The following is a 13,157-nucleotide window of genomic DNA, read 5'->3' as shown; positions in this document are numbered from 1 at the left end:
AGAGAAAAGCTCATTAGCGGTCACTCGCTAATTAGCTCGAAGCTCTATCTCCTCTGACAAATAATTCCGTTCTTTGAATTTTTTTCTGGGGGTGGGCGGTCGATTTTCATCTTTTATGGCTATGATAATCAATCAATTTTTCTCCTTTTTTACCCTACACTTTCCTATGTCGCTTTTACTCTATTATGTTCTATTCTCTCTCTCTCTGTCACTATCTCTCCTCTCTCTCCCCTTTCTCACTCACTCTCTCTCTCTCTGTTCTGACACTCTCACTCTCTCTCTGTTCTGACACTCTCACTCTCTCTCTCTTCCCTTCATAACCTCCAACATGCAAGCAAGCAGAGAGAAAGAAAGAAAGAGGGAGAGAGAAATAAATAGATAAATAAGTAAAAGGGAGGTGGACAACGATCATGACAGCTCAAATACACATAAGCTGTCTGACTGAAGAGCTCCGTGTCATTCGCGTGCTGAGAGACGCTTCGCCACAGAGGGCTAGTCAAACAAGATGTGTCTGTGTCACGGCTAGCAGTCGCATGACACCTTCAACCGTCTGTCACTTCAATCAATCCTTTTTTTAAACCTTTAGGTCTAACGGCCCCTGGAAGCAAATGTGTAATTTCTATCGCGCTGTATCGCCCCCACTCCTGGCGCCGCCCCTCGGGATCGGAAAGGGAAAGGGGATCAAGAAACAACTAGCGGGAAATGATGATGGAGGATCGGGCGGCCGCGAGGGAGGAGGAGCGGAAGGTGATGGATGCGAGAGGAGTCAAGGGCAGCCTCGGAGGCCTGATCGCGGAGGCGCTGCGAGTGACGTCCGGTGAAAGAAAAGGAGTGAGTGGGAGCTTGCGATCACGTCGTAATTTTCGTTGTCATGGCCAGGCAACTGTCGGGAATGTAAACAATTTCCATTGCGAAACAAGTTCTTACGTGGGAGCATTGTAAAATGTCCTTCGGCGCGAAATACCACTCGCCAAGCATGCCATCTCCAATGCCAGAAAAGTTTGAGTGTCTTGGAAGGCATGGGAAATTACACTTCAGTTAAAAGGGAAGAAGAAAGCCAATTTGAAAAAAATATTTTGAAAATACCCTGCACTTTTACCTGCATTATATACCTTACGTTTATTATTTTGGAAACGAAATGCGCAATGGCCACCATCAGGAGAGACAAAAGATGTCCCGCTAATCACCGCTGCGCGGATCCGTTGAGCAAAGGGCGTGGGTTCATGGCAGCGCGGAGGCTGGCGTTGGGAGAACACAACTGGGAGGGTTCCGAGGCAGAAGGCGGGAGAATGCTTCGAAAAAGGGCGCAGCAAGAAGCGGCTGATATCTTCACGGTTGGCAAGAAACGAGAAGCAGCGGCCATGGAACCTGACAGATGGGAAAGAGGGGAGGACTGAGGCCTAGACGGTGGGAAGAGAAAGGAAAGAAGGGGAGGAGGAGAGAGGGGAGGAGGAGAGAAGGGGAGGAGGAGTAGGAGGAGGGGGAGCGAGCGGCGCTCAGTCCAGAACCCTGACATGAGAGCAAGGAGACGGGAGGGCAACCTTGGAAACAAATTGTAGGAACTGTAGGAAGAATTATCTCTAGCGAAGAAAATGGTTAGAGAAGAAGCTCAAACGATGAATAACAATGGAAATCCCAACTGAGAGAGAAAAATTCTAAACACTAAGTCAGCAAAGAACGGAGCCCTACAAAAGGAAACTCGGAATGAGTGAGCCTCAGCTTCAGTCTCTGCTCAAAGGACCGCGGCGCGAATAGAACTTTAAGTCCCCGTCGTTCCTTTTAACGCCGTCTCCACCACGATAACGCCAGACGAAGAAAAAAATGAACTGTGCTCTCGCACGAAAAACGCCACGCTAGAGGATATATGCAAACGAAGAGAGATAGCAAAGACGGATAGAGTCAGGTCCTAGACTCACTATAGTCCCAAAGTAAGCACACGAAATTCGCGTCCTGCTACGAGAGCGAAAGTACAAACGCAGCGCACACGACCGAGCGGCGAGGACGCCCGATATGAAAAGCGGCGCGAGAGGGAGAGGCGAGAGGCTGCTTCCGCCCCCTCGTATCAGGCCTAAGATCAATACGAGGGAAGGACAAAGCCATGCAAAAAAAGGTAATATTACAAAACAATAATCGGCGAAGAAAGTACAGATGTGGAACAGCCATTCGGAAGGGAGGGAGTGTGGCGCGCCAGCCAAGGAAAGACAATGGAACAAAGGAAACGAAACTGGTCAAACAAAGATGCGTTCCATTTCGGGGTAGAAGAAAATATTGCACGGACTCAGAAACGATCTCATGCACACGCTCGGCCATATGCATGATTATCCACATACAACTATAGTTTAGAACACGCACACAGACAGACAGACAGGCAGGCAGACAGACAGACAGACAGACAGACAGACAGACAGACAGACACACACACACACACACACATACACATACACACACACACACACACACACACACACACACACACACACACACACACACACACACACACAAATACACATATACATACAAACACATACAGATACACACACGTGTACAGTCACACAAGCACACACACACAATGATTAGAAACAAAGGTGAAATGGGACACCATGCAAAGTCCAGTCGGAGTAATACCGGTCCAACCAACACGCAGATAAGGCTAACTCCAGAGCAGTAAATGTGAATGTAAAATGCAATAGTGGAAATTAAGAACAGAATACTGAGAATATCTAGAAAGTAATGAACGCAAACGAAAATTTGCCCATAAACAATAAAACCAAACACACATAAAAAAAGAAAAAAAACAACAACAAAGAAGGCGGAACATATTAGGTGCGGACACGAGAAGAAATGAAGACAGATAATGAGAAGGGGAAAGGAGAGGCTAGGCCGAGGGTCTCATATTGATTGACAGGTAAGAATGTGACGAGGGGAACTCCCAGCGTTGGATGAGGGGAAGAATTGTACAAAAGAAAGCCACGACTTGCGTCTACGTCAGGGAAGGGTAAGAATTATGGCACATGAGCGGATACAGCGGCAGAGGCCGAAGGGAGATGGCGTGCGAGCGAAGGGGCAGAGAGGATGATAAGGTAGGGAAACAATGGCTGTGGTAGGAGGAAACGTGCCCCTAGCAACACGCGCACAGACGGAAACAAGTCGGGTTCTTCCTTGCATTCTGCTGACAGAAGAACGCTTCTAAGCTCAGCTCGCGTTCGTGCTCCGGCGAGGAACCCCGGGATCCCCTGCTGCAAAAGTCCATTAGAGAGGCGGTCACACGGTTAGCTGGAGCCGACTGTTTATGCCACAAAGAGCAGTTGGCCATTCCGACTAAATGTTCACAGAAAAGGGGTAAGGGAAGGGAAGAGCGGCGTCTATCTGCGGAAAGAGGGTAAGGGAAGAGAAGCGAGCAGACACCGCTTTTGTATAACTCGACCAATATTAGATATAGACACTACTGTTAAAACGGTTACTAACAGTACGCCCATATAATACAAATGATAATATGAACGATGCCATACAAACCATGCTTCGCCATACAAGTATTACAGCAAAACCACACCAGCATACCTCATCATATGATGTTTAACAAGAGAAGAATCGCCATAAAACCCATAGCCATAGTGGCATTACCCGAAGCACAGCGAACGACGGAAGATGGCATTAACATCAGCGATGATCATGGCGGCGCTGGGGAACGTGATCTCTTACGACCTGCGTGTCAGGTGAACATGCAGAAAATAATGTTACCCTCGCCTTAGGCCTAGCGTTACTTCGCAATCAACTAGGGAAAGAGACGGAGTAACAGAGGGAAAACTTACCCTATATCCGCTTGTCCCTATACCTTCAAACGATCTATTTATGTGTGAGGTACAAATTCTATCGTGTAATACAGATTCACACCCCATGAATCCACCAGTAAATTAATGACACACATAAACATAAACATAAACACAAACACACAAACACATACACCCACACGTGCACACATATTCACTCCCTCATACGACTGATAATCCGAGCATCCGACCTGCAGCTATAATCCCTCCCCTTGGGGTCATGATGGCATTCAGATTCCTGCCTTCGCTTCAGGCGCTTTGGCACTACCCCTCCCCTCCCCTCCCCTCGCCCGCATCACCGCTCCTTGTCTCTCTGTCATATGACGAATTGGTGCACTCACCCAAAGCTGTAGCGTGGGGAACTACCGTATTTTTTTTAACGTCTCACCAATGAACAGAGAAGTCCTGCTTCCTCCCCCGTTGCTTACCTGAAAATACATAAGAAATGCTATTAGTGGTACTCACTAATAAAATTTATGTTAGTGCTGGCAACGGCAAAAAAAGAAAAAAACCGTATATAATTAATGGCATCTAAAAGAACAACAAAGGGAAGAACAAGGATGATTAAATATGATAACAATTAACAATAACCTAACATCAGCTATAAACTGTTATTGACTTAAAAAATACTAATATCAGGATATCATTACACATAATTATGATAACGATAGTTATAATGATGATGACGTTAATGATGTGATGATGATCATGATCATAATGACGGTGACGATGACGATGATGATAATTACCATTATCCTTAGAATAATAACAGATAATGATAAAACTGATAACAACAATAAAATGATGATGATAATAATCATAATAGAATAATAATAACAGCAACAAAAACAACAATAACAATATGAAAGCAATACGTGCAAAAATATCAACCAGTAAAATTACAAACGGAAGGAAATCAAGAAACTCCGACGTTAATTATTGCGAAGACAACGAGGCTTCAGAATTGGAAAAGACATTAGCGGAGCACTGGAGATAAAAAAAAGAGCTCCGTCATGAAAAGCATGACAAACCCACGCCTTCAACAGACTGCGTGAAAGTAAAGTGAAATGGAATCGATCTGCCAATGAGGTCTTGTCCCGCCCACGCCAGAAGCAGAAAGGCCAAGATTTCGTAATTATACACATTGGTTATGATACATGGTAATACCGGACCGCTTAGTGGAAATTTTGCAATGCAACAATATACCGGCGTTTATCTGGCATGGCAGCGGTGATCTGGAATAAGGAATTAAGCATCGGGTAAAAAAAAAAACAAAAAAAATAAAAAAAACGCTATCTCGCAAAGCAACAATACCCCCCCCCCCCCGCTCTCTTCGCCTCCCACAACAGCTGTAAACAAAATCAAAAAGAGATCAAAGACTTCGTTGGGGTGAGGCCTGATCAATACCAGCCGCACGCAGAATCCAAAGTCCTTGTTCTTCTCTATCAACCATCGACCTTAGCAATAATAATCCTTCGGTGGGTCTCAGCGCTCAAGAATCGCACCATCACATATGTGGGTTTTCGTCCGTGATTCCTCTATGGTTTACAGCTGTTGTTACAGAGGGACAGGCCGGCGACGAGCGCTCACCAAAGCGGGATACAGGGAAACGCGGCTCACAAACGGGTGGAGCTCGAGCTTTTCAGTGGCCAAGATTTCGTGGAAGATGCCGGATTTCGGGATCAACTATTAGCAGAACCAAATTTCAAAACAGTAAAATATGCATTGCAACCGTGGACACACACGCACGTACGCACGCGCACACACACGCACACACATAAACAAACACACACACAAGTACGCAATCATACACACACACATACACATAAACACACACTGCCCCCCCCCCCACACACACACGTTTACCAAATCATTGAAGACTTCATAATGTGTCAAAAAATTATCAATCAGTGGCAATAAATTGTCTGCCACATCCATGAGAATGTTAACTATGAATACAGAAACTTGCCAAGTAACAACCGTAATATTTTCTGCGAAGCACTTTGAGGAGAGCGCGTGTTCGAGAAACAAAAAGAATCTTTCGCCATGCACAATGCTTCGGTTAAAGCGAACCACAAGTTTATGTGGATTATATGACATCCCAAAGCACTTGCAAAGGGCATTTATCATCAAGTATGCTGTGACATGATGTGACAGTTCCAATAATAATAATAATGCTGTGTCATGAAGTGCGGCAGAGAAAGTAAAGACACTGGTTTTATTCACTGGTCAGCTCACACGAACAATATCGTTTCATGCAGCCTACCATAAAAATGTGACCCATGTCCCCGATAATACTTACAAGATGTGTTGCGAGAACAGTCGCCATTGTCTCTCGCCTTCGCCCACAAACGGGACCTCAAATCAAATATTCCATTCCACCATTTGAAAGCTATCTCTTTGTAACCTTTGACCTCTATAATTTCAACAATGCAAGGCAGGCACTAGCACCGTTCTGCTGAGGATACCTCTGTCACCACCACTGCAACTGCTACTTCTATAACTACTACTGTTACTACTAGAAATGATATTTGCCTTATCGCACGGGCCAAATACTGAAACATCCACTTCCAAACTCCAACTTTTCGTCCATGAATATGAACTCCAGCATTGTGGCCCAGCCGATTTAAACACAAATCTAGTTTACCAAGGTAGTAATTACTAAAATTAATCTAATGAAACTGCAATCAGCTTATTAGTCCAATAATAAAACTAAATCGGGGAGGGACAGCACAGTCATATTAGCAGTAATTTCCACCTGCAACCAGGGGAAATTTCATACAGTAAACAGCTACCGAGATCAGGCGCCATGGAAACCTCGATTTCTTTGCGCAGCGTTCATGACTCTTGCTCACGACCAATGCTTTCCATACTTATAAGAAGAGTAATGGCTGTTCCATCATTACTTTCTGAAGATAAATTTTCTAACACTTGCAAACATCATAGTGTTTGTGATATAAAATTAGCAATTAACTGAGCACTTTCAATATCTTACCCGAAAAGTGACTGTCTATACTAAAGCACGCCTAATGACCCAATCTAAACTCATGGCTTCATGCAGCGAAAGCTACATATTTCATCTATTACACTCACTGAAAAAAAAACATTCCACGCAAGTCTAAACAAACTCATAAAGTTCCTCACATGTAGCAACGACCGTGCACATAATACACCGCTAAAATTTCCCATCTCATACGTTTCTAACTCCGCCTCCCTCAGTCCCATCGGGAACGGCCCTTGCACTTCCCCAGGAGGGATATCATAATAAACACCTCCATCGCACAACTTCTCTCGGGCAAAATAGTCCACTTTATGATCACTGATGTTGCCATAAACATCGCGGAACTGGCTGGGTCAACGAAGGAGCAGCACGGTTTGTGTTTCCACAACATTTCCCGAGAATGATGGGATGACATGTGATGACAGTCGGCGAACCAGTATTGGCACCACAATAAATGATGACTTCATACATATCATACAAATTGCCTCCTGAACCATGTGGTACCACCAAAGCCTTTATACCAAGCCGGTGGTACTTGGAAATGATACGGTCTTCATCTCGCCATTCTATACATTTGAACTTGAAGACCTATTTAATTGGCATATAAATATACAAATCAGTAACTGAATACTTTAAAAGCACGCGTAAAGGACCCAAGACAATAGCGTTCAAGAGAAAACTCCCAAAAGACAGCCGCACTACTAACGAGTGCAATCATGCTACCAGATACCTCCGGCCTCCCGCCACAAGGAAGAACCCGCAATCATTGTTACATGGCGCACAAGGAATACGGGTCTGCAGCTTAACGCCACCTTAAGACTGCTCTTCGTGTAACTTCCATGTCTATCATACCTCAAAGACAGTCTACCGCCTGTATGGTCTCTGTCTGGCCATTGTCGTAATATTCTCATCCAGTCCCTGCTCACTTTTTACCAGTCATACTCACGAAAAACCGTAGCGAAGTCTTCAAACAATCGACAACATAACGTCTTCTCTACAATTTTCTCAAACTGCTAAAACCCACAAACTTACTTCAGAATCACCCACCATTTTCCCTTGAGCCTCATAAAGATTCCGATTCTGGCTCCATGTTCACAACCACCACCCTCCATCCTCCACCCTCCACCCTCCCCCTCCTCGACCCGTTGTGCTACACAGAAATCATCCGTTTTCTGCTGACTCGCTCTCCTATAGTCTCTGCCAAAAGGTCCCCGCGCGGAGCTTCTTCTGTCGGAGGTTGCATCTTTTTCTTAAGATCTTATGACAGGTATCTTATCCTGGTGTTTCCCGCGGCTTTCAGAGGTCTGGCAATAATGTTGTCGGCGGGGCGCTCCCTAGGCGGATCCTAGACAAAGGATGTCGTTGCTAAGGGTGCTCCAGGCCTCTACATCTCCCTCATTTATTAAGACCATTGTTCCAGACATTTAGTGGTGACCCTTATAGGACTGATGATGGAGACTTGAGGGATGGCACACTCCATGCTGCCTTCCCCCTACTCTAGTTTGGGGTCCCGGATCCTTCTTAGACAGTCTGGGAAGGGAACCGCAACTTTCGTGCATTCGTCTTAAAAAGTAGCTGCCACGTCACATTTTATGCCTTAGCAGTCACATCATTTAGTCACCGTTTGCATCCTTCCACAAGTGCTCAAAATTAACAAACCCGTTAATGTTAACTTTGAATGATTGTGATTAATTCTCCGTAGTTGAAATAACTTTTTGATCGCAATAAACCGAATCCTTGGGCTATCTCTTCTACAGCTTCAAGCCTCCTCCTTCTTCTTCTTCTTCTTCTTCTTCTTCTTCTTCTTCTTCTTCTTCTTCTTCTTCTTCTTCTTCTTCTTCTTCTTCTTCTTCTTCTTCTTCTTCTTCTTCTTCTTCTTCTTCTTCTTCTTCCTCTTCCTCCTCCTCCCTTGAATGCTGGCGTCGTCTCAACCCTTGTTGACACTCCCTTCCACCCTTCCCCATAGACTACAGGTACTATCGCCATTAAATATATCACCTCCCCCCTTCATACGCTCTTCTCTCCCCGCATAATAACAAAGCTAGCGCCCCTTCCCACCGCATAACTATTTGTTCCCCTTCTTCTCCGCGGCTGAGGTAGTAAATTGGTTTTCTTAGGGTTCACTCCGCTCCGCCTTCCAAGTGCGTATCTCGTTGTCTCTCTGCTTTGCTCTTCCGGCCAATGCATTATGTCTAATTTAAGAGCTTTGCATGACACTGCTGTCTGATCTAAGCGCTTTACATGACACTGCTCTCTAACACAAGTGTTTTACCTGCTTCACATTGCACCCCTTTTTTTCGATTTCCATAAACAGAATCCCCGTCTTTGACTCCCCATTTCCCTCAATCCCCATCCTCACACTCCTCTCACAACTTTCCCTCGCCCCTTTCGACTTCCCCTTCATATGAGAATGCCATCAGGTACACCCTTCCTCCCTCCCCCCCTCTTCCCCCCTCCCCTCCACTCCAGCACTCGCTCTCGGCACGTGGCCAGGTACTTTAACCCTTGTTATACCCGTCGACAAAAGAATTCAAAATATCCCTCCAAAACAGAACTCTAAAAACAGAGAGGCTCGCCACATTTCAGAGGAAAAAACCTAACGGTGAAATAAACCTACAGCTAAAGGTAGGAAGCAATGGGAATACGTACTGAACTGAGCTGCGTCAGCGTCTCGCGTTAAAAGAGATTCTAGATTCTAATTAGAAGACATTAAATCTATTGAAATCTCCGATTCGCTGGACTATCGTCTTCATGAAGAAATAATAGAATTACGGCAAGAGGATTCAACCGCGATAATTCCTGAACCAACTCAACGACAGCAAGCCGATTCAACACTGACAAGGCAATCTCTATCCGAGGCAAATGAAGAGAACTAAATTTCAATTCCGCCCACGAACACAAACACATACGCACATACATAGATACCCACGACACACACACAAGTGCGCGCCTCGCTCTTTCTCTCTCTTGATATAATATATATGCATATGCATATGTATATGTATATGCATATGCATGTATGTATATATATATGTATACACATACACACACACACACACACACACACACACACACACACACACACACACACACACACACACACACACACACACACACACACACACACACACACACAACACACACACACACACACAACACACACACACACACACACACACACACACACACACACACACACACACAACACACACACACACACACAACACACAACACACACAACACACACATATACACATATTATATATATATATATATATATATATATATATATATAATATATATATATATATATATATATATATATATAATATATATATATATATATATATATATATATATATATATATATATATATATATATATATATTATATATATATATATATATATATATATAATATATGTATATATATATATACATATATATATAATATATATATATATATATATATATAATATATATATATATATATATATATATATATATATATATATATATATATAATATATATATATATATATATATATAATATATATATATATATATATATATAATATATATATAATATATATATATATATATATATATATATATATATATATATATATATATATATATATAATATATATAGTGTGTGTGTGTGTGTGTGTGTATACATATAAATATATATATATATACATATACACACACACATATTTACATATACACACACGAACACACGAACACGAACACGAACACACGAACACACGAACACACGAACACACACACACACACACACACACTTATATATTTATACATATATATATAAATATATATATATATATATATATATATATATACATATATATATATATATATATATATATATATACATATATATATATTCTCTACCCTTTTATTGATCCATTTTAGTCCCCCTTATGCAAAGCAGAAAAAATCAACAACGATCAAGCGTGTAACATGCCTTCCCTGCGCCCCGCTCCCACCTTGACCTCGGATCTCAACCTTTAAGCGTGAAGCAGACTTCAAGTCCTCCCTGCTGCTGATGATACTACTCAACATCAACATCATCATCATCATCATCATCATTATCACTAACATTAACATCATCACCATCACCACCCTCCTCCAGCTCCAGCTCCAGCTCCAGCTCCAGCTCCACCTCCACCCCTACCTCCACTACCTCCTCTACCTCCTCCTCCTCATCCTACAAGCCACGTATCAACAGGTTCACGCAGCCAGCCGCAAAAAGCTCACACGGACGGGGCCTTATTTGCATCCTGCTGCGCCGTTGCTCCCGAGCTTTTCGGAAGCCATGCATCACTCCGCTTTGAACGCCGACGCGCGCTTGCAAAAGAGAACTCATTAGATTTATCGACAGTGGGGGAACGAGGTGGGAGGGAGGGGGAGGTGTGGCAGGGGAGAGGGAAGGGGGGAGTGGCGGGGAGAGGGAAGGGGGAGGAGGGACAGGGGAGAGGGAAGGGAGGAGTGGCGGGGAGAAGGAAGGGGGGAGTGGCGGGGAGAGGGAAGGGGGGAGTGGCGGGGAGAGGGAAGGGAGGAGTGGCGGGGAGAAGGAAGGGAGGAGTGGCGGGGAGAAGGAAGGGGGGAGTGCCGGGAAGAAGGAAGGGGGGAGTGCCGGGGAGAAGGAAGGGAGGAGTGGCGGGGAGAAGGAAGGGGGGAGTGGCGGGAGAGGGAAGGGGGGAGTGGCGGGAGAGGGAAGGGGGGAGGGGCGGGAGAGGGAAGGGGGGAGGGGCGGGGAGAGGGAAGGGGGGAGTGGCGGGGAGAGGGAAGGGGGGAGTGGCAGGGAGAGGGAAGGGGGGAGAGGGAAGGGGTGGAGTGGCGGGGAAGAAGGAGGTGGGCGGAAGGACAGGGGAGGGGGAGGTTGGAGGGAAGGAAGAGGGAGGCGGGAGGGAGGGGAGAAGGAGGTGGGAGGGAGGGGAGAAGGAGGTGGGAGGGAGGGGAGAAGGAGGTGGGAGGAGGGAAGAGGGGGGAGGAGAGGAGGAGAGAGGAGAGGAGAGGAGTGGGAGAAGGGAAGGAGGGAAGGAGGTGAAGAGAGAGGAGGGAATGGAGAAGGAGGAAAAAGGCTATTAGTAGAGAGGAAGGAGAGGAGAATGAGAGAAACGGAAGAGAGAGAGAGTATGAGGCTTTGAGAGAAGGAGAGGAATTGAGAAGGTAGGAAAAAGATATTACCTAGAGAGGACAGTGAAAGAGAAAGAAAAAGAGAGAGAGAGAGATGAGGACCGAGATAATACAATAGCCATTTCAAAAATTACACCCGTTTCGATCCAAAAGCATAAAGGTCACAACAAAGCACCTTAAGGATCCAAGTCCAAGTGGCAGCGGAGTTCACACCTCTCCTTTCTCTCCTTCCTCCTCCTCCTTCCTCTCCCAGTCCTCCGACCCCTTCCCCCCCTCTCAAATCGGCCATTCCCTTTGAGACGGGCAGGAATGGCACCTGGCTGAGCGACTGAATGGCCGCTGAGTTATTTTGATTTTTTTTTTTTCAAGGCTGTTTCTCCCCTTCCAGATTCGCAAGGAACGTTACCGACTGGCAAACCAATATAATATAAAATGAAGACCAAATAAAAAGGAAGCACATATACAAACATACAGGCAGATAAACAGAGGTATGCAAGACATACGCAAACACAAAAATACATATATACATACATGCATACATACATGAACACACATGCACATAATGTAGGCCTCATAAAAAATGTTTCCACACAGCGTCTGTCAAAGGATACCAATCACCCAAATGTAAAGCCACACGATGAACTATCTCAACGATCGAATATCCTCAGAGACAACACATTTCAATGAATCATTCGCAGGCGAACGGCTGTGACACGTTTTATTCAGCCAATCTGATAAGACTGTAATTGCTTTATCTATGTTCGTGAATGTTACGGGTGAATTTTTCATCGAGAGAAAAGGAACAGAAGTACAAATCAGCACCTAAGCTTTAATATCCTGATAGATCGTTGTCACTGTTAAGTTGATGTGCTTCCTTGAATGGGAATTTCTCGATAAAGACGAGGGGGAGAATTTCTGCAATACTTCGTCAGAATAACATCCTTTCGCAGTAAACGGGAAAAGGGGGAAATATACTCTAGGCCTTTCACACAGCATGCTAATGGAAGATATTCTGATTCTCATCCTAAATTTGGCCTGATCCTTCCTATTCGTGTTCAGGTGAACAACGAATAACACGGAGCGAAGCGCCATTTCGCTGAGTAATGACACCAGGATGTAGTGAACCAATGGTGATGTAGTCCAGCAATGCGTGGTATGTCGTCCTCTCGC

The 13,157-nt window shown here is 44.5% G+C and overlaps 1 protein-coding gene across 5 annotated transcripts in view; it reads right to left on the bottom strand.

Moving 5' to 3' along the window:
- Positions 1 to 13,157, bottom strand: part of mim (missing-in-metastasis) — a 190,178-nt gene that overhangs the window by 22,333 nt on the left and 154,688 nt on the right. Inside the window, exon 1 of one of the 5 annotated variants that reach the window (XM_086539737.1) lies at positions 4,216 to 4,282. The exons of the other annotated variants lie outside the window; for them this stretch is intronic. Coding sequence (XP_086395863.1) covers positions 4,216 to 4,267 — 52 coding nt within the window. The 5' untranslated portion in view covers positions 4,268 to 4,282. Of the gene's footprint in view, positions 1 to 4,215; positions 4,283 to 13,157 lie in introns of those variants that run through there. 5 annotated transcript variants of the gene reach the window in all.

Source organism: Penaeus japonicus, unplaced genomic scaffold (genome assembly GCF_977035675.1).
Source record: "Penaeus japonicus unplaced genomic scaffold, GWHDUDI00000001_assembly GWHDUDI00000009, whole genome shotgun sequence".
NCBI classification, from domain to species: Eukaryota; Metazoa; Arthropoda; class Malacostraca; order Decapoda; family Penaeidae; genus Penaeus; species Penaeus japonicus.
The sequence above is the reverse complement of the archived record's forward strand: the minus strand, read 5'-3'. Positions and strand labels throughout refer to the sequence as shown.